This window comes from Hylobates moloch, unplaced genomic scaffold (assembly GCF_009828535.3).
Source record: "Hylobates moloch isolate HMO894 unplaced genomic scaffold, HMol_V3 SCAFFOLD_10, whole genome shotgun sequence".
NCBI classification, from domain to species: Eukaryota; Metazoa; Chordata; class Mammalia; order Primates; family Hylobatidae; genus Hylobates; species Hylobates moloch.
In genome coordinates, this window is record NW_026652285.1 from 24,049,706 (window position 1) to 24,071,543 (window position 21,838).

At 53.1% G+C, this 21,838-nt stretch overlaps 1 protein-coding gene and 1 pseudogene across 1 annotated transcript; one reads left to right on the top strand and one right to left on the bottom strand.

Annotated features, from left to right (window-relative positions):
* Positions 1 to 3,299: 3,299 nt before the first annotated feature.
* GJD3 (gap junction protein delta 3) lies at positions 3,300 to 7,367 on the bottom strand. Its single transcript, XM_032163549.2, has one exon. It carries the CDS (start codon positions 6,446 to 6,448, stop codon positions 5,567 to 5,569), a length of 882 nt encoding a protein of 293 aa, XP_032019440.1. The 5' UTR covers positions 6,449 to 7,367; the 3' UTR covers positions 3,300 to 5,566.
* A 2,573-nt stretch (positions 7,368 to 9,940) lies between these two features.
* On the top strand, positions 9,941 to 11,688 carry LOC116474783 (peptidyl-prolyl cis-trans isomerase A-like; annotated as a pseudogene).
* The last annotated feature ends 10,150 nt before the right edge of the window (positions 11,689 to 21,838 follow it).

Here is a 21,838-nt window from a genome sequence, read left to right on the forward strand (position 1 = left end):
CACGTGCCTCCAGCCTCGCTGCCTCCACCCCCTCCTCTTGGCGTTTGGGCTGGGGGCTTGGGATGGGTTTTGTCATGTGCTCTGGGCCTGTGATGGTCAGGAATGAGCACTGGGGCCAAGGGGCTGGCCAGGGCACCCTTCCAAGCTGCCTTCTGAGGCTTACCTTGTGCTGGGGTCTTTGGAGATGCTGAGAAGGAGAAAGTCCTGCCCCTTGGGAAGCCCTCAGTCTGGGGATCCACACTGCCCATGTCAAAGAGCCCCAGTCTGGGAGTGGGAGAGGAGAGGAGGAAAGCTGCCCCCACCTTCAGGGAACTCCCAGTCTGAGGGAGGAAGCTGGACCCACCCCTAGACATTTCTGGTCCTTGGGAAGCCAGAGGCTGGGTCCAGCCTTCACCATCACAGCAGGAATGACAGATGGCACAGGAGCTGGGGTCAGGGACTCATAGAAACCTAACAAGAGGCTGGGCGCAGTGGCTCACGCCTGTAATTCCAGCACTTTGGGAGGCCGAGGTGGGCGGATCACTTGAGGTCAGGAGTTCAAAACCAGCCTGGCCAACATGGTGAAACCCCGTCTCTACTAAAAATACAAAAAAATTAGCTGGGCATGGTGGCGGGCGCCTGTAATCCCAGCTGTTAGGGAGGCTGAGGCAAGAGAATCGCTTGAACCTGGGAGCCGGAGCTTGCAGTGAGCCGAGATTGCACCATTGCACTCCAGCCTGGGCGACAGAGCAGGACTCCGCCTCAAAAAAGAAAGAAAGAAAAAGAAAGAAGGAAGGAAGGAAAGAAAGAAGGAGAAAGGAAAGGGAAAGGAAAGGAAGAAAGAAAGAGAAAGAAGAGAAAGGAAGAAAGAAAGAAAGAGAAAGAAAGAAAGAGAGAAAGAAGGAAGAAACTTAACAAGGACACAGGATTGGGATGGAAGCTTGGGAGCCCAGCCCTCTGCCTCCAAGTGGTGTGGGGGCTTAGCGGGGAGGGAGTAAGGCAAAGGGTTTCTTCTGCTAGAGGCTGCCTGCCATTTCTATGTTAACCACCAGGTGGCGGCAGCGCCTTGCTTGACTCACCGGCCGCCCTAGGCTGGAGGCAACCGTGGGGACCCAGGCGCTTTTCCTCCAGTAAATATTTTCTAGCATCTTTTTTTTTTTTTTTTTTTTTGAGACAGAGTCTCGCTCTGTCGCCCAGGCTGGAGTGCAGTGGCGCGATCTCGGCTCACTGCAAGCTCCGCATCCCGGGTTCACGCCATTCTCCTGCCTCAGCCTCTCCTAGTAGCTGGGACTACAGGCGCCCGCCACCACGCCCGGCTAATTTTTTGTATTTTTAGTAGAGACGGGGTTTCACTGTGGTCTCGATCTCCTGACCTCGTGATCCGCCCGCCTCGGCCTCCCAAAGTGCTGGGATTACAAGCGTGAGCCACCGCGCCCGGCCTTTTCTAGCATCTTTACGAGTCTGAAATGAAATCTAACATACTGTACCTGTACACGTGATTTCACAGATCAATATGTTGTCACAACCGTATTATAAAGGATAAATTGAGGGGCAGTGCTATGTGTTTCAATACATTAATGCTTGCCCCTCTTTTGAATGGATACATTTGGATTTAAAAGAAAAAGGTTGGAAGCCATTCTGTACAAGAAGCCCAGGAACATTAAAGAGCATGGGTGGATGTTGGAATAAAAATCGGCATGTTTGATCGATAATAAAACTATGCAAAAAAAAGCCCAAGCAAAACTCTTAATGTTTTTTTTTGAGACGGAGTCTCGCTCTGTCGCCCAGGCTGGAGTGCAATGGCGCGATCTGGGCTCACTGCAAGCTCCGCCTCCCGGGTTCACGCCATTTTCCTGCCTCAGCCTCCCCAGCAGCTGGGACTACAGACGCCCGCCGCCACGCCCGGCTAATTTTTGTATTTTTAGTAGAGTTGGGGTTTCTCTGTGTTAGCCAGGATGGTATCGATCTCCTGACCTCATGATCCGCCCCCCTCGGCCTCCCAAAGTTCTGGGATTACAGGCGTGAGCCACTGCGCCCGGCCTCAAAACTCTTAATGTTTTACATGTAAAACAGGGTTTGGGCCCAGGGTTTTCACTTATGTCAATGTCCAGTTGGACATTCTAAAGTTGTGCCTGAGGCCGGGTGCAGTGGCTCACGCCTGTAATCCCAGAACTTTGGGAGGCGGAGGCTGACGGATCACTTGAGTCCAGGAGTTTAAGACTAGCCTGGGCGACATGGTGAAACCCTGTCTCTACAAAAAAATACAAAAATTAGCCTAGCCTGGTAGCGTGCATCTGTGGTCTCAGCTACCTGGGGGGGCTCAGGTGGGAGAGTTGCTGGATCCCTGGAGGTTGAGGCTGCAGTGAGCTGCACTCTAGTCTGGGCAACAGATGGAGACCCTGTCTCAAAGAATAAAAATAAAAACAAAAAAGTTGTGCCAAGCAGGTTTTTATTTCAAGAGGATATCTTGACGTCCATAGCCCTTGCCCACTAAATGCCAACGGGGTCCCCCATCATTGTGAAAACAAAGCAGTGCCCCCCACATTTACACAGTGCCCCTTGGGGTAGTGCCTTTGCTGTTGGGAACCTCTGGTCTTGGGGTTGTCCTCAGTGGTCGACAGTTCACTGCTGTCGAGCAGAGTTGCTCAGCTTCAGCACCAATGTGAAGATCTGAGCCAGGTTGTGGGGGCTGTCCTGTGCACTGTAGGATGCTAAGCAACATCTCCAACCTTCTGCCCATGAAACCCTAGTGGTGCTTCTCCCCCACCCCAGCTGTAATAACCAAATATGTCTCCAGACATTGCTAAATGTCCCCTTGGGGGGCAAAATCACCCCCAGGTGAGATCCACTGCTGTGGAGTGTGGTCCTCCAGGGCTGATGTGCTTTGCACTGAGCCAGGGCCCATCCTCTGCAGGGAGACTGAGCCAGAGGAAGGTGACGGGGATGCTACTGGGGCAGGGCTGCAACTGGATTGACAGGCCTACGGGAGTACAGGGCAGAGGCATTGAACCAGGCCTGGGGCAGGGCTCAGAAGACTTCCTGGAAGAGGTGGCCCCTCTCAGCTAAATCTTTTTAATTTAATTTTATTTATTTTGAGACGGAGTCTCCCGCTGTAGCAGAGGCTGGAGTGCAGGGGCGCTGTCTCGGCTCATTGCTAAATCTCTAGAGGAAAGAATTGGCTAGGTGGGTGCAGATTTGGAAGACTTAGTTTGAAAAAAAGAATGTAAACTCTCTCCTTAATACTTTTTAATATCAATGAGGCATTAAGATGAAAATATTTTGGATATACTAGGTTAAATAAAATACATGACTAAAATTAATTTCACTTGTTTCCTTTTACTTTTTTAATGTGGCTAATGAAAAACTTGAAACTACATACACGCCTCACATGTTATTTCCATCGGATGATGCTGATCTTGAACATCACCTGACACACAGTAAGTACCCCACAAATATTTGTTGAATGAATACATCTGGAAAACAGTGGCACAGCCCCATCTGAGTTTGTATGGATGGGTCTGGGTTGTGGACACAGAACTGTCATCAGAGAGATGGTGCCCACCATAGCATGGATAGTGTTCGGGCATGGCAGTGGTGTAGGCCTGGGGACACCTTCAGTTTCTCATCCAACACATATTTACTGAGCACATACTACGTGCCATGGAAGGGGAGAGAGCAATGCCATCCTGCAGGAGAAGTGCTCTCCCTAGGGAAGCGAGGGGCATCCAGCTCTGTCTTGGGGTGGGGGCTACAGGAAAGCCCTCTCCTTGAAGGTGTCTGTTTTCTTCCCAAGTGACAACAAAAGGTGGGTGGGCATTAGCTAGGGGAGGAGAAGGCTGCAGGAAGCAGAGGCTACTCTGGGCAAAGGAACAGCACGTTCAAATGCTTGGCAGCAAGCGGGTCTGGTGCTTGTTAGAACAGAAAATTCCCTATGGTTCTGAGCACACCTGGAAGCCGGTGCTGTGGGGTCAGAGGCCTGACGTGGGCAGGGCTTCAGAAGCCTTGTGAAGGCGCTGGACTCACCCTGAGGGCAGGGATGCTGCCCCCAGCCTCGGGTTTAAGTGGGGGGGGGGGGGGCGCTATTCAGAAAGACCTCCCACTGCTGTGCGGGGCACAGGAGGAGAGCTGAGAAAGACGCCAGGAACTCAGAAGGACAGGGTGGGGTGATGGCGGGGAACGCACAGCCTGGTAGGCAGGATGCGGTGAGGCCCTCAAGGTGCAGTCCGATGACGGCCCCTGGATTTGTCGCTTCGGTCTTAGGTGCTCTTATAGAGAGCAGCCCACTGGCTGGTGAAGGGGCAGGGCAGACGGGAGGGGAGACACAGGAGGGGGATGCACTGCATAGGCAGCAGCTCTTCGAATGCCCGCAAGGAGGAAGAAGGGGGTGGTTGGAAGGGAAGGCAGGGCCGGGAGCGCGTGTGTTTTGGGAGCTTTCTCCTGAGGACAGAAGGGACTTTCCCTGGGGGAGCAGTAGTGGCAGGGAGGATGAAGATGGAGGAGGGAGGCATAACACACGTCTGGGTTGCCCTCCGGCCCGTCGCCCACCCCCATCCCACCTCCATGAAAGGGCCCAGCCCCCCGCCTCGCCACAAGGCGGACAGCGAGGATGTGTTCATAGGCTTCCGAGGATTGAGGCCTGCCCGGGGAAAGGGAGCCTCTCCTCCTCTTCCCTCCCTGGGCGGAGTCTCTTGGGAGGGGGGACAGACCTGTGATGCCCTGGCAGGTGGGCTGGGTTAGGGTGGTAGGGAGGGAGCCATTGTGGCTGCTGCTGGCATCGGATCCTGGCCACCCCCGCAGTGCATACCAGAGATCACACACACACGCGTGCACACACGGAGGTCACGCAGGATGTACACATGCACACATAGCGCACAAGGATGTTTCTGTGTACGGGTGTGCACACGCAGCCCACGCAGAATGGACATGTGCGTGTGTGCACAATGCACTCACACAAAGCTCACAAGGATGTGAGTACACAGCTCTCAAAGGGCATACATGTGTCTGTGTGCATGCGCACACAGCTCAGCCGGGAGGGTTACGTGTGTCTGTGTGCAAAAGAGGGCCTCACGCAGGGTGTACACATGCGCGCACATGCACAGCGCTCACACAGAGTGTACAGGTGCGCGCGCACACAGCTCACAGTGCTTATGTGTCCGTGTATGCACACTCGCAGAGAGCCCACACGGGGACCACTCTCTCTGAACACAGAGAGTGCCTGAGAATGCTGGCATCGCAGTTGTTTTTGTCCCCAGTAAAACAACCACTCTCCACCTTCCGCTCTGCTCTCCCCCTCGGGTCCACTCTCTCAGGGCCCTGGTCTCTTTCTTTCCACCTGGGTGGTGGCATCCAGGACCTGCCTGAGTTCATTCTCCGCCCCCAGCCCGGCCTGCCCCAGGTGCCGCCGGCAGCCACTGGGAGGCAGTACGAGGCAAGTGCGATGCCGCCCGCGGGCCGTACCCACAAGGCGTTTCCTGCCGGGGCAGGTCCCGCGACAGCTCTGGTGGAAGCAGCTTCCGGCTTCTGCGGTGCGGGCGGAGGTGGCGGGGTCCGCCCTCGCCTTCCAGCCTGTGCGAGGCGGGGCCTGCCCCTAGATGGCCAGATCTCGGCGGCCAGTGGCCGGTGACGCCTTGCCGCGGCCGCTGCCGCCCTCGCGGTGGCTGGCCGGCGCCCGGTGCGCATAGGCGGGCGGGGCGCAGGGCTCGGGGCCGGGGCGCCGGGAGGGCAGGGCCGGCGGCGGAGGTGGCGGCGGCGGCGGGAGCAGCTTCTGCGCCTCTTCGTGTGCACGGTTGCAGCGGTTGTCACGCTCCCCGGCGCGCGGGCGGCCCTTCCAGAGCAGGTGGCCCAGCTCGGCTACGCTGAGCAGAGCCGACAGCAGCCCCACTGCGAAGTAGAAGAGCACGAAGACGGTCTTCTCGGTGGGCCGGCTCACGAAGCAGTCCACCGTGTGCGGACAGGGCGGGCCGGCGCACGCGAAGTGCGGGGCCACGCGGAAGCCGTACAGCAGCGCCTGGCCGCCCAGGAAGGTCAGCTCGGCCAGCAGGCGCAGCGCCACGCTCAGCAGGTAGCAGCGGCGCGCGCGGCGGGCGCGCAGGGCGCACGGCGCGCACTGGGCGTCGGGCAGTCCCGGGGCGCACTGCGCCGCCGCCTCAGCGCCTCCCGCTTCCTTGCCGGCCCGGTGCATGGAGTAGACGACGAACAGCACCGGGGGCGCCGAGAGCAGCAGAATGTGGAAGAGCCAGAAGCGGTAGTGGGAGACCGGGAAGGCGCGGTCGTAGCAGGTCTGGCGACAGCCCGGCTGCAGCGTGTTGCACACGAACTCCTCTTGCTCGTCCTCGAACACGGCGCCGCCCACCGTGGCCAGCACCAGGATGCGGAAGATCAGCATGACCACCAGCCAGAGGCGGCCCACGAGCGGCGACTGCAGCTGCACGGCGTCCAGCAGCGAGCCCAGGAACGCCCACTCCCCCATGGCGCTGGGGACGCGGGGCGGGGAGTCAGGGGATGGGGCAGGTCAGGGACCCCCGCCCCTTCCACGCCTATCGGGATGGGGTCCTTTGGACCTTCTCGGACTTCAGGGTGAGTCGTGAGGTAGGAGAGGCCCGGGTTTAGCGATGAGACCAGTATGAAACGGAGGGCCACGGGAGGGCCCGAGGGGAGCAGGCGACTCTCAGCTATGGGTTCCCTTCTCTTTGGGGTCGATGGGTGCTGGGGAGGATCCCCCATTTGCGTTTTAGCCACACCCCCTGAGCCGTCTGCGTTCGACCCTGGGATCCTCCAGATCCCGGATTCTTAGGAAGGACCTTGGAGATGAGCTGGGCCAGCCTCTGACTTGCCTGGTGGAAGCGGAAACCCAGCGGTGCCCTTAGCTGTCAAGGATGCTGTGGGAAGAGTGGAGCCTCGAACCCGAGCCTCCAGACCCAATTTGGTGCCCCTGGGAGGAGTGGGAGTGGCAGAGGCAGCGAGACCACTCCTTTCTTGGCCCACCATTTCTCTCACCATTTTTACTGCAGTGAACTCCTTTCAGGGTGGGGGGCTGGTACAGAGGCAACTCCGCTTTCATAACTGTCACAGGGTCCTTTGTCAGAGGTGTCCCTGCCCTCCTACCCCAGCGTGGTGGGAATGCGAGGCCAGGCCTCTCCCTCCTCCCCGGCCTCCTGTGCCTTCAGCCTCCACATCTCCTGAGAGCCTCCCCACCCCACACTTACACAGGTCCCCACACGCCCCTGGTGCCCCTAAACCGCCACCCAACCCCACTCACCCTGGGGCCGGGACTGGGGTGTCAGAGCTGAGCCAGGGACCTTGGGAGGTGGCTGGGACCGGCGCCTCCTGCTCCCTCTTTCATTTTCCCTTTCGGATTTGGCCGGGATGGAGGACAGGACAGGATGGCTGAGAGGGGCTAGCGCTCCCCCTTCTCTTAAAGGAACAGGGTGACCCTGCTGGCTGGCTCCGCCCTTGGGAACAGGCGGGGACCACGCCCCTTGCTGGGCTCTGTGGCCCTCACTTTTTAGCTAAATTTCCATCTGGAAATGGGGGAGGGGGGTAACCACAGCCACATCCTTTATCGAGGAAGCTGGGGGGTTCCTAGAAGCCCTTCCCAGACAGACCCTCAGTCTGGAGCCTAGATCCACTATGCACTAACTATGCCCTGTGAAGATGGTCTTCCGGGACAGAGGGAGGTTTGCTGCTGGAGTTTAAGGGGCAGCAAACATCTAACAGCTTCTGCTTCCAGCTCTGCCACTGCTCACCTTGGACAAATCATTCGGCGGTACTGAGCCAAGCTTTCTTGCCTTGTCAACAAAGGCGGCCAGTCCAGCTGACCCCCAAGTTTCCTTCCAGCTTTACATCTTTTTTGGAACAGGGTCTCTCTATGTAGCCCAGGTTGATCTTGAACTCCTGGCTTCAAGTGATCCTCACACCTCAGCCTCCTGAGTAGCTGGAATTCTCTACTTCTTAATATTGAGTTCCCAACCATATTACAGAGAACCAAAAAAAACCCTCGTGCCTGAAAAAAAAAAAAAAAAAAAAAATCCCATATGGAAAACCATTAAAATATCCCAAGTGCCTGGCTTTGGTAGTTAAATAAAATCTTTGGTTTCTTTCCCACTTTTCTGTAATTTCCAGCTTTACTATAATGAACATTTTATTTATTTATTTATTTTATTTATTTGTTTGTTTGTTTCGAGATGGAGTCCCGCTCTGTCGCCCAGGCTGGAGTGCAGTGGCACGATCTTGGCTGAATACAACCTCCACCTCCCAGGTTCAAGCGATTCTCCTGCCTCAGCCTCCCCAGTAACTGGGATTACAGGCGTGCGCCACCACGCCCGGCTAATTTTTGTATTTTTAGTAGAGATGTGGTTTCGCTATGTTGGCCAGGTTGATCTCGAACTCCTGACCTCAAACGATCCGCCTACCTCAGCCTCCCAAAGTGCTGGGATTACAGGCGTGCGCTACCGCACCTGGCCTAACATGTTATTTTATTATTTATTTATTTATTTATTGAGACAGAGTTTTGCTCTTGCTGCCCAGGCTGGAGTGCAGTGGCGTGATCTCAGCTCACCGCAACCTCTGCCTCCCGGATTCAATCCATTCTCCTGCCTCAGCCTCCTGAGTAGCTGGGATTACAGGCATGTGCCACCACGCCCAGCTAATTTTGTATTTTTAGTAGAGACAGGATTTCTCCATGTTGGTCAGGCTGGTCTCGAAATCCTGACTTCAGGTGATCCACCTGCCTCGGCCTCCCAAAGTGCTGGGATTACAGGCTTGAGTCACTGTGCCCGGCCTCATGTTATTTTATAATGTGAAAAATAGAAGACTTCTTTCCCCCCAGAAGGCTCTGAATTGAGAGTTCCCTCCTACTGCCCTGGGTGGCGGGGGAAGCTGTTTTATAGAGAAGGGAGTAAGGGTGACCGACGGTGATCTGAGTGGTCAGGGAGGGGACACCCCAGGCTGAGATGTTTGGTTGTCTGCTCTGCCTTCCTAGGGGTCCGCCTGAGTGCATAGCAAAACCCGCTTCACCTATGCACCTGCTGGGCCAGTCCCCGTGTGGAACCCCGTTAGCTCCATATGCCAACGAGCTCATTCGATTCTCTGTCAGTGGTGGCATGAGGGCACTATTTACACCAGGGGAAACTGAGACTCAGAGGGTCTAAGCCACTCGCCTGCTGTCACGCAGCTGGTAAATAGCAGATCCAGGCCTATGCGAGGCCCAACTAGTTCTTGAGCCCAAGCTCTTGAGCCTTTCATGGAACTGTCCTCCATCCAGCCTGGCGGGGCTTCCCAGGTGGTGTCCCAGGGCCTGACAGTCCCCAGCAGGGGTTGCCTCTGTGCCAGCCCTGTGTGGGGCTGGTGGGTGCAGGCAATGGAGGGAGGTCATGCCTGTCCCTCTGAGGAAGGGCAGCAGGACTCACCTCCTTGGCCACAGTTCCTCTCCCTGTCAGCCATGGGTGCCTGTGTGGTTTTCCATCTGCTGACGCAGACCCCCAGGTCCACTTTCAGGAAGGGGAAGGCACGTACCCTTCACCCACCACTCCCTCCAGCTCAGGGGCCCAGCCCCCGCCGGAAAAACTCTAGGTGAACTCCTGCTTGTGTGTGTTGGGGAACCCTCCTGCCCTTGTGCAGGCTTCCCTTGGGAGTGGGCCTGGGTGGGGGACGCTGCCCTGGAGAAAGTCCAAGGGAAAAAGCACATGCTGGAGCCCCAGATTCTAAAAACAGGATGTGGGTTGGGGGCGCTGCTGGCCTCCCCCTCCCGACCTCCCTCTGCCCCCAGCAAATCTGCTACCCGCCCCCTGCCCCCAGCCACAGGGGCTCAGGGTCACACCTCATCTCCCTTGACTGTCCAGGAATGGTCCCCACCCCGTCCTGTCCCGTGGCTCCTGCTGGGTCAGGCCATTGGCGCCACCTGGAAAAAGCCCATCAGACCTGCGGGAATGGAAAGCAGCTGAGGCGGTGGGCCGGGGTGGGGCGGGAAGTGGAGAGCCCATGGTCACCCTGTGCTGTCCACAGCCTGTGATGCCACAGGGCCAGACCCAGAGACTCTACAATCTCAGGCCTGGTCCTCTTTCCCTGATAGCGCCATCCAGCCTGAGAGGAGGTGTTGCTGATGCTGCCTAGATCTGGCAGCCGGTGGCCCCATTCTTGGCCATGCTTAAAGACTGGGGCCGGGGGCCCGGCTCGATGGCTCACGCCTGTAATCCCAGCACTTTGGGAGGCCAAGGCAGGCGAATCACAACGTCAGGAGATCGAGACCATCCTGGCTAACACGGTGAAACCCCGTCTCTACTAAAAAATACAAAAAATTAGCCAGGCGTCATGGTGGGCTCCTGTAGTCCCAGCTATGCGGGAGGCTGAGGCAGGAGAATGGCGTGAACCCGGGAGGTGGAGCTTGCAGTGAGCCGAGATGGCGCCACTGCACTCCAACCTGGGTGACAGCAAGACTCCATCTCAAAAAAAACAAAAAACTGGGGCTGGGCTGAGAGGCCAATCCTGCCTTGCTCCCGTCTCTGTTCCAGACACCTCTCCCTGGCCATCAGATTGTGGGGCCACTGCTCACGTAAGACACACATGGGTGCACGTATGTGTTTGTACCCAGTAACTATCAGCCATGGTCAACCCCACCATGTCCTTCAACATCACCGCTGACAGCGAGCCCTTGGGCTGTGTCGCCTTCGAGCTGTTTGTAGACAAGTTTCCAAAAACAGCAGAAAACTTTCGTGCTCTGAGTACTGGAGAGAAAGGGTTTGGTTATAAGAGTTCCTGCTTTCACAGAATTATTCCAGGGTTTATGTGTCAGGGTGGTGGCTTCACATGCCATAATGGCACTGGTGGCAAGTCCATCTGCAGGGAGAAACCTGATGATGAGAACTTCTTCCTGAAGCATACAGTCCTGGCATCTTGTCCATGGCAAATGCTGGACCCAACACAAACGGTTCCCAGTTTTTCATCTGCATTGCCAAGACTGAGTGGTTGGATGGCAAGCATGTGGTCTTTGGCAGGGTGAAAGAAGGCATGAATATTGCAGAGGCCAGGGAGCGCTTTGGGTCCAGGAATGGCAAGACCAGCAAGATCACCATTGCTGACTGTGGACAACTCTGATGAATTTGACTTGTGTTTTATCTTAACCACCAGCCCATTCCTTCTGTAGCTCAGGAGGGCACCCTCCACCCCATTTGCTCGCAGTATCCTAGAATCTTTGTGCTCTCGTTCAGTTCCCTTTGAGTTCCCTGTTTTCCTTGTTCCTTTCCATGCCTAGCTGGATTGCAGAATTAAGCTTATGATTATGAAATAAAAACTAAGTAAATAAAAATAAATTATTTGTAAGGCCTGGCATGGTAGCTCATGCCTGTAATCCCAGCACTTTGGGAGGCCGAGGCGGGCGGATCACCTGAGGTCAGGAGTTCGAGACCAGCCTGGCCAACATGGTGAAATCCCATCTCTACTAAAAAATACAAAAATTAGTTGGGCATGGTGGCACATGCCTGTATTCCCAGCTATTCAGGAGAATCGCTTGAACTAGGAGGTGGAGGTTGCAGTGAGCCAAGATTGTGCCACTGCACGCCAACCTGGGCGACGGAGGCTCTATCTCAAAAAAAAAAAATTATTTGTAGAGATGAGGGTCTTGCCGTGTTGCCCAGGCTGGCCTGGAACTCCTGGGCTCAATTGATTCACCAGCCTTGGCCTCTCAAAGTGCTAGGATCACAAGTGTGAGCCACCACACCTGGCCACTTATTTTTTACTGTTATTTATTTATTTATTTATTTATTTATTTATTCTATTTACTGACATCCTTGAGCCATCACACTGCTGTTTTGTCTCCTGTGCCCTGCTAACATTTTAAAAAGTCCTTACAGAAATGCTGTCTTTTCATGAGGCTTTCCCCAGCTGCCCTAGCAGAAATTTACCCCTCTGTTTCCTGTCCCTTCTCAGCTTTATTTCCTTTGTACTGACTACTGCATAACTACACACACACACACACACACACACACACACACACACACACGCACATATATATAGAGAGAGACGGAGTCTTGCTCTGTCACCCAAGCTGGAGTGCAATGGCACGATCTCAGTTCACTGCAACCTCCGCCTCCCAGGTTCAAGCAGTTCTGCCTCAGCCTCCCGAGTAGCTGGGATTACAGGCACCCACCACCATGCCCAGCTAATTTTTGTATTTTTAGTAGTGACGAGGTTTTACCATGTTGGCCAGGCTGGTCTGGAACTCCTGACCTCAATCCACCCGCCTTGGCTTCCCAAAGTGCTGGGATTATAGGGGTGAGCCACCGCGCCTGGCCAACGTTCTTTTTCTTTTTTCTTTTTTTTTTTTTGAGACGGAGTCTCGCTCTGTCGCCCAGGCTGGAGTGCAGTGGCGCAATCTTGGCTCACTGCAAGCTCCGCCTGCCGGGTTCACGCCATTCTCCTGCCTCAGCCTCTCCGAGTAGCTGGGACTACAGGCACCCGCCACCATGCCCAGCTAATTTTTTGTATTTTTAGTAGAGACGGGGTTTCACCGTGGTCTCGATCTCCTGACCTCGTGATCCGCCCGCCTCGGCCTCCCAAAGTGCTGGGATTACAAGCGTGAGCCACCGCGCCCGGCCCAACGTATCCTGTTTAGCGTCCATCTCCCATTAGCACAGGTGATCCACAGGGAAGGAATTTTTGGTGCTCTGCCTACTGTCCTGTCCCCAGCACCTAGAATGGTTGGGGGCACACAGTGGATGCTCAGTAGATGTTTGTTGGGTGGATGAATGAATGAAGTGGGTGGAAGTTTCTGCCCTAAGGTGATAAGAACTCTGTGTGTCTCAGGTCTCAACTGCTGGCTCTGGTCTCCTCTAGGGCTGTGGGCATTTAAGTGGCCAATCAAGTCTCAGGTCAGCAATCAGAATTTCCCATCCTAGATAGAAATCAGAACTCAAAAATTGATTCATGGTAAACACCTGCCCCCAGCTCCGCTGGCCTTGGGTCCATGTGTGGGTGGGAGAGGGAAGGGGTGGAGGGCGGCAGAGTTGACTCTTCTTGGTCCCTTCTAGTCCTTCTGCACCCTCCCCAACCTGCCTGCAGCTTCTGACCCTTCATATTCTTCCCAGTGCCCCGAAAACCTTCCAGACCAGATGACTTCTGCTACCCCAGGGTGGCCACACCTCCTGGCTCTTGCCTTGGAGCTTGCCTTTGGCTCCCTATGGACCCCTGGGGCCCTGCGTTTTCAACACCTGGGACCCGCCTTCACATCTAGCCTTTGCTCCCTCCTTTGGCTCCATGATTATTTAAGATTAGGTTTGGGGCCACGTGCGGTGGCTCATGCCTGTAATCCCAGCACTTCGGGAGGCTGAGGCGGGCGGATCACGAGGTCAGGAGATTGAGACCATCCTGGCTAACACATGGTAAAACCCCGTCTCTACTAAAAATACAAAAAAATTAGCCAGGCGTGGTGGCGGGCACCTGTAGTCTCAGCTATTTGGGAGGCTGAGGCAGGAGAATGGCGTGAACCCGGGAGGCGGAGGTTGCAGTGAGCCGAGATCTCACCACTGCACTCCAGCCTGGACGACAGAGCGAGACACCGTCTCAAAAAAAAAAAAAAAAGATTAGGTTTGGATGGAACAACAATTCGAAACAGTGGCTTAAGCAAGACAGAAGTTTGTTTCTGTTTCACATAAAAACTCTGCCCCAGCTGGAAGCGGTGGCTCACGCCTGTAATCCTAGCACTTTGGGAGGCCTAGAGGGGCGGATAACCTGAGGTCAGGAGTTCAAGACCAGCCTGGCCAACATGGCGAAACCCCTCCTCTACTAAAAATACAAAAATTAGCAGGGCATGGTGGTGCAGGCCTGTAATCCTAGCTACTCAGGAGGCTAAAGCAGGAGAATCGCTTGAACCCCGGGGCGTAAGTTGCAGTGAGCCGCGACATCGCACTCTAGCCTGGGCAACAGAGCGAAACGCGGTCTTAAAAAAAAAAAAAAAGGGCTGGGCGCGGTGGCTCACACCTGTAATCCTAGCACTTTGGGAGGCCGAGGTGGGCGGATCACCTGAGGTCAGGAGTTCAAGACCAACCTGGCCAACATAGTGAAACCCAGGCTCTACTAATAGCCGGGCGTGGTGGCATGTGCCTGTAATCCCAGCTACTCGGGAGGCTGAGGCAGGGGAATCGCTTGAACTCAGGAGGCGGAGATTGTAGTGCGCCCAGATTGCGACACTGCACTCCAGCCTGGGAGACAGAGAGACTCTATCTCAAAAGAAAAAAAAAGCTCTGCCCCACGGAGTCCTCAGGGGCGCGGGCACCTCGCGGCCCCTCCCACAGCCCCATGCGCTCTCACTCTCTCTCTCTCCCTCTGGCTCGCTCGCTCTCTCTCTCCCCGTCTCAGAAAAGGGCCGGTTAGTGGCCACTTTACCGATTTGCTCACATGTCACTGGGTAGGATGAGCCCCACGACCACACCTATCCGCAAGGGATGCTGGGAAATGTAGTCTTTATTCTTGTGCCCAGGAGGGAGCAGGGAGACTCCCTCGTTGTCACAGATCTGCTTCTGGCATTGGTCCCCCACGCTGACATGGGTCGTTGGACTCACTGGGTTCCTCCCAAGTCTTTGCCCCCATTAGCTGCTCTGGAGGAAGAAGGAAGCCTCCACAGTCTTGCCTGTCACCTTGTCCCTAGGCCCTTCCAAACCATTGCACCTCTGGGCTTTCCTTCACACCCCTCTGCCAAGCCTCATCCCTTCTTTACTGTCCTTGGGCAGAAGGGTCATTTCCTCCAAGGGGAGCGCCTGCGTTTTCACCCATTTTTAGGTTGCACATGTAGCAACCTTGCTCTGGAAAGACAATGACTGTACCTGAAGGTGGCTGGGGCCTGCGGTAGCCTCTTCTTAGTGACCAAGGGGCTTGGGAGTCCCTTTCTTCCTTTCCTTGAAAGCCCTTCTTTTTCTTGAAAGAGTGAACTGACAGGTGAGAGAAACTGCTTTGGGATTGGGGCTGGGGCAGGGGAAGGATTTGAGTCATCAAGAGGCATTTTTCAGAGTCCCTCCCCTGCACCCTCCCACCACCACCCCTTCACCGTGCGGCTCTGAATGGCCTGTGTTTCTGTACATGTCAAGGTGTGTAAGCAATCACTATCACTGCCTGTAGCCTGGGGTCCCGATCCTTTTTCCATCACCCCAGCCTCATGATCCTGGACTTGGACTGGGATTGAGAGTACTCCGAGGTCCCTTCCCTTCCAGAGTCTCTCAAGGGGGACTAAGCAGGTCAGTAGTGCAATCAGGTCAGCTCAAGATCAGTGGACCCACAGACCATTGAAGCTCCTTCCCTGAAAGCAATTCTGGACCCAAAGGGCTGTGCTTGGCACAGGCCCTGGAAAGTTACTAGGGGCAGAAGACAAGGTCGTCTATGGATGGAGCTTCCTTTCTTCTACCTAGAAACTGTCAAGCGCATCCGTGTGAAGAGAACACGAACAGGCTTTGTGTGAGCAACAAGGCTGTTTATTCACTTGGGTGCAAGTGGGCTGAGTCTGAAAAGAGAGTCAGTGAAGAGAGATGGGGAAGGGGTTGCTTTATAGGAGTTGGGTAGATAATGGAAAATTACAGTAAAAGGTGGTTATCTATTGTTAGCAGAGGAGGGGGTCACAAGGTACATGGTGGGGAGATCATAAGCCTCATTGTCCAGAAGAAGAAGGTCACAAGGTCGATTGATCAGTTAAGGTAGGGCAGGGACAAGTCACAATGGTGGAATGTTGTAATGTTGGTTAATCAGTTAAGGCAGGAACTGGCTGTTTTACTTCTTTTGTGGTTTTTCAGCTGTCCCAGACTTCTTGGCTCCTGCAGGCCATCTGGACATATATGTGCGGGTCACAGGGGTTGTAATGGCTGAGCTTCGGCTCAGAGGCCTGACAAAAACAACATTTATGGGTATAATACCTTTTTACACTCACCATGATGTATTGGAGCTACCTTGAGCCCAGTGAAGATATTGTCTGTAATGGTTAATACTGAGTGTCAACTTGATTGGATTGAAGGATACAATCCTGGGTGTGTCTGCGAGGGTGTTGCCAAAGGAGATTAACATTTGAGTCAGTGGGCTGGGAAAGGCAGACCCACCCTTAATCTGGGTGGGCACAATCTAATTAGCTGCCAGGGCAGCTAGAATATGAGCAGGCAGAAAAATGTGAAAAGAGCGATTGGCCTAGCCTCCCAGCCTACATCTTTCTCCCATACTGGATGCTTCCTGCCCCCCAACTCCAAATTCTTCAGTTTTGGAACTTGGACTGGCTCTCCTTGCTCCTCAGCCTGCAGATATGGCCTATTGTGAGAACTTGTGATCCTGTGAGTAAATACTTAATAAACTTCCCGTTATATATATCTATTCCACTAGTTCTCTCCCTCTAGAGAACCGTGACTAATACATTGTCTCACCCAAGAGAACACAAATCTGACTCCTGAAAGTACCCAGCAAGTAAGAAGGAAGAATGTACCATGATGCAACTGCTTTGAAAACCAGCTCCTCGGTTTCTTATGAAGTTAAACATACACTTAACATGTGACTCGACAATTCCACTCCTACGTATCTACCCAAGAGAAATGACAAGTTATGTCTAGAAAAGGATATGTACTCTAATGTTTATTACAGCTTTATTCATAATGAACCCAAACTGGAAACAGCCCAGATGTCCATCAACAGGTGAATGGAGAAACAAGATGATACCATGGAAAAATATTCAGCAATAAAAAAAAAGAAGGGCCAGGGCCCTTGGTCTTGATCTCCTGACCTCGTGATCCACCCACCTCGGCCTCCCAAAGTGCTGGGATTACAGGCTTGAGTCACCGCACCCGGCCAACATGGATGCATTTCTAAAACATGCTGAATGAAAGAAGCCAGACACAAAAGCATACATACTGTGATTTCATGTATATGAAGTTCTAGAATAGGTGAATGTAATCTGTAATGCTGGAAATCAAATTAGTGTTTTTCTGGGGCCAGGGGTTGAAGAGGCACATAAGAACTTTTTGGGGTGATGGAAATGCTTTATATCTTGATTGTGATTGTGGTTGTTCAAGTGGATACATTTACCGTTTACAGCCATACCACCCTGAACTTGGAAGCTAAGCAGGGTTGGGCCTGGTTAGCACTTGGAAGGGAGGAGTTTACCTTTATCAAAAAGTCATCAATCTTTACACTTGGAATGAGTGCATTTTATGGCCGGGTGCGGTGGCTCATGCCTGTAATCCCAGCACTTTGGGAGGCTGAATTGGGTGGATCACCTGAGGTAAGGAGTTCAAGACCAGCCTGGCCAACATGGTGAAACCCCATCTCCATTGAAAATACAAAAATTAGCCGGGTGTGGTGGAGGGTGCCTGTGGTCTGAGCTACTCAGGAGGCTGAGGCAGGAGAATTGCTTCAACCCAGGAGGCAGAGATTGCAGTGAGCTGAGATCGCACCACTTCACTCTAGCCTGGGTGACAGAGTGAGACTCCGTCTGAAAACAACAACAACAACAACAACAACAAAAAAAAACAAGAATGGGTGCATTTTATGTAAGTAAATTACAACTCAAGGTTGATTAAAAAGAAAAAAGCAATGCATATCTGTGCTGAAAATCATTGAGGCGACAATGAAAACAGAGAGTAAGGCTTTCTCTAAGTCATCATCACACATCTCTCTCTCACCTCTCCGGTGGACTTCTTTCCTTCTTCTCCCCCTCCTCCTCCTTTTTGTCTTCCTACACTCCACACTGTTCACCCTCTCCTCTTTTGTTGCCTGTCTTTTCCCTGTTCTTTATGAAATAGAGTAATCTGGCTTGCTCCTGATGATGCAGGACAGGCGAGCCCCAAAAGTGAGGCTTAGCCCAAGAGAGTTTTTGGCTTTGCCCAGGAAAGAATTTAAGGGTGAGCTGGTGGTGGTAGCAATTTTTATTGACGCAGCGGTGCACAGCAGCAGCAGAGGTGCTGCTCCATGCGGAGCGGGTCTACCCCATAGGCAATGTGCCCAGAGAAGCAGCTCAGAGGCAGGTCTGCACTCACATGCATACCCACTTTTAGTTATATGCAAATTAAGGGGAGGTTTATGCAGAAATTTTTAGGAAAAGGATGGTAACTTCCTGGTGGTCAGGTTGTTGCCATGGAAAGGGGCGGTAACTCCCCTGGGTGTTGCCATGGCAATCGGAAACTGACAGGGCCCACTGGTGGGCGCTGATGGAAAGCTGCTTCCGCTCATCCCTATTTTAGCTAGTCCTCAATTTTGTGCGGTGTCCGAGGCCCGCCTGCAGAGTCGAGTCCCGCCTCCTACCTCACGATCAGTTTTGAGTTTCTAATGTTTGAGTTACACATTTTCCCCCCCTTTTTGTGGAGAATAGGTTCTAGCTGTATTGCCCAGGCAGGTCTGAACTCCTGGGCTCAGGATATCTGCCCACCTCTGCCTCTTTAAGAACTGGGATTCCAGGCGTGAGCCACAGCGCCCAGCGAGTTTCTAATGTTTGAAAGGGATTTTGTGCTCAAAATCAGTATCCTTGGGTTTGAATTTATTTAGTTGATTAAAACTTTAAATTTTAAAAAATCTAATTTTTTCCTTTTAAGCCTTCAGGTCCAACTTACACAGTTTGTTATTCTAGTTATACATTTAATAATTTGGGGCCGGGCGCCGTGGCTCACGCCTGTAATCCCAGTGAGAGGTGACAGCTTGCTGGCAGCCCTCGCTCCCTCTCGGCGCCTCCTCTGCCTGGGCTCCCACTTTGGCGGCACTTGAGGAGCCCTTCAGCCCATCGCTGCACTGTGGGAGCCCCTTTCTGGACTGGCCAAGGTCGGAGCGGGCTCCCTCAGCTTGCAGGGAGGTGTGGAGGGAGAGGCGCGAGCGGGAACCAGGGCTGCGCGCGGCGCTTGCGGGCCAGCTGGAGTTCCGGGTGGGCGTGGGCTTGGCGGGCCCCGCACTCGGAGCGGCCGGCCGGCCTTCCGACCCCGGGCAATGAGTGGCTTAGCACCCGGGCCAGCGGCTGCGGAGGGTGTGCTGGGTCCCCCAGCAGTGCTGGCCCACTGGCGCTGCGCTCAATTTCTCGCCGGGCCTTAGCTGCCTCCCCGCGGGGCAGGGCTCGGGACCTGCAGCCCGCCATGCCTGAGCCTCTCCTCCCGTGGGCTCCTGTGCGGCCCGAGCCTCCGCGACGAGCGCTGCCCCCTGCTCCACGGGGCCCAGTCCCATCGACTACCCAAGGGCTAAGGAGTGCGGGCACACGGGTGCGGGACTGGCAGGCAGCTCCACCTGCAGCCCCGGTGCGGGATCCACTGGGTGAAGCCAGCTGGGCTCCTGAGTCTGGTGGGGACTTGGAGAACATTTATGTCTGGCCTAGGGGATTGTAAATACACTAATCGGCACTCTGTATCTAGCTCAGGGTTTGTGAATGCACCAATCGACACTCTGTATCTAGCTACTCTGGTGGGGACTTGGAGAACCTTTATGTCTAGCTAAGGGACTGTAAATACACCAATCGGCACTCTGTATCTAGCTCAAGGTTTGTAAACACACCAATCAGCACCCTGTGTCTTGCTCAGGGTTTGTGAATGCACCAATCGACACTTTGTATCTAGCTACTCTGGTGGGGACTTGGAGAACCTTTGTGTGCACACTTTATATCTAGCTAATCTAGTGGGGAGGTGGAGAACTTTTGTGTCTAGCTCAGGGATTGTAAACGCACCAATCAGCACCCTGTCAAAAACGGAGCAATCAGCTCTCTGTAAAATGGACCAATCGGCTCTCTGTAAGATGGACCAATCAGCAGGATGCGGGTGGGGCCAGATAAGAGAATAAAAGCAGGCTCCCCGAGGTAGCAGTGGCAACCTGTTCGGGTGATTTTCCAGGATGTGGAGGGTTTGTTCTTTCACTCTTTGCAATAAATCTTGCTGCTGTTTTTGTGGGTCTGCTCTGTGTTTATGAGCTGTAACACTGTGAAGGTTTACGGCTTCACTCCTGAAACCAGTGAGACTACGAACCTACTGGGAGGAACCAATGACAACACACGTGCCGCCTTAAGAGCTGTAACATTCACCGCTGAGGTCCGCAGCTTCACTCCTGAGCCAGTGAGACCAGGAACCCACCAGAAGGAAAAAACTCCAAACACATCTGAACATCAGAAGGAACAAACTCTGGACACGCCGCATTTAAGAACTGTGACACTCACCGTGAGGGTCCACGGCTTCATTCTTGAAGTAAGTGAGACCAAGAACCCACCAATTCCGGACACACCAGCACTTTGGGAGGCCGAGGCCAGCGGATTGCCTGAGCTCGGGAGGTCGGGACCAGCTGGGTAACATGATGAAACGCTGTCTCTACAATACAAAAAATTAGCAGGGCATGGCGGCGTGGGCCTGTAATCCCAACTACTCTGGAGGCTGAGGCAGGAGAATTGCTTGAACCTGGGAGCCGGAGGTTGCGGTGAACTGAGATCGTGCCACTGCACTCCAGCCTGGGCAACAGAGCAAGACTGTCTCCAAACAAAATAATATTAATAAATAATAATAAAAATAAGAATAATCACTTTCACGTATTATCTAATTTTTAATTATCTCACACTTTTGAGAAGTCAAATTTGCCTAAGCAATGAACACCTAATTGATGACATTTCTAAACACTTCTAATGCCTGATGGGGCAGACGTGCAACTCCAACAAAATAATATCTTCCTATGCATTAAAACAACTCTTGTAAACTGCATAAACCAAATTTACAAATGTAATTCACGTGCGTTTTTCTTTTTCTTTTTTTTTTTTTTGAGTTGGAGTAGTCTTGCTCTGTCGCCCAGGCTGGAGTGCAGTGGCATGATCTCAGCTCACTGCAACCTCCACCACCCGGGTTCAAGCGATTCTCCTGCCTCATCCTCCTGAGTAGCTGGGATTACAGGCATGCGCCACCAGGCCCAGCTAATTTTTGTAGTTTTGTAGAGACAGGGTTTCCCCATATTGGCGAGGCTGGTCTCGAACTCCTGACCTCAAGTGATCCTCCCACCTCGGTCTCCGAAAGTGTTGGAATTACAGGCGTGAGCCACCGCACCTCACCCTAATTCAGGTTCTTTTAAATTTTCTAATAATGTTATAATGTTTACAAATTTAATCAAGTTCCTTAAGCCTTTCAATGTAAAATCATACCTAAAAAATTGTGCATTTAAATTGAAAAAAACAGCTGGGTTCCAAGATTTGAGGGAGAGTAAAAACCAAAACCAAAACAAACAGCTGGGTGTAGGCATGGTGGCAAGTGTCTGTAGTCCCAGCTGCACAGGAGGCCTAGATGAGAGGCTCATTTGAGCCCAGGTAGTAGAGGCTGCAGTGAGCCGTAGTCGTGCCATTGCATTCCAGCCGTGGTGACAGAGAAAGACTCTGTCTCTTAAAAAAAAAATTGAAATTACAAGGCAAATCTGAAAGATTCTCTAATGTGACAGGTTGAAAGAATGTTACATTCTCTTAAACATTAGAGACATTTAAAATATGCAATACAGACACATTATCCTGATGACTTTTAACACTAAATTATAAATACTATGGGTTTGATTACCTTATCATTTCCATATTATTTCTTTACCCTCAAGCATGTAAAGTCATCTACCCCACCCTGAACAGTTTGACCATGTCAGGTGGACTGAGGATTTCTACATTAAAAATAAATGAGGACTGAGATTTAGGGTTAGTGATTCAAGGCTGAGATTTGGGACCAGGTTGCTCCTTTTTTTTTTTTTTTTTTTTTTTTGACAGAGTCTTGCTCTGTTGCCCAGGCTGGAGTGCAATGGTGAGATCTTGGTTCACTGCAACCTCCGCCTCTTGGGTTCAAGCGATTCTCCTGCCTCAGCCTCCTGAGTAACTGGGATTACAGGCATGTGCCACCACGGCTGGCTAATTTTTTTTTTTTTTTTTTTT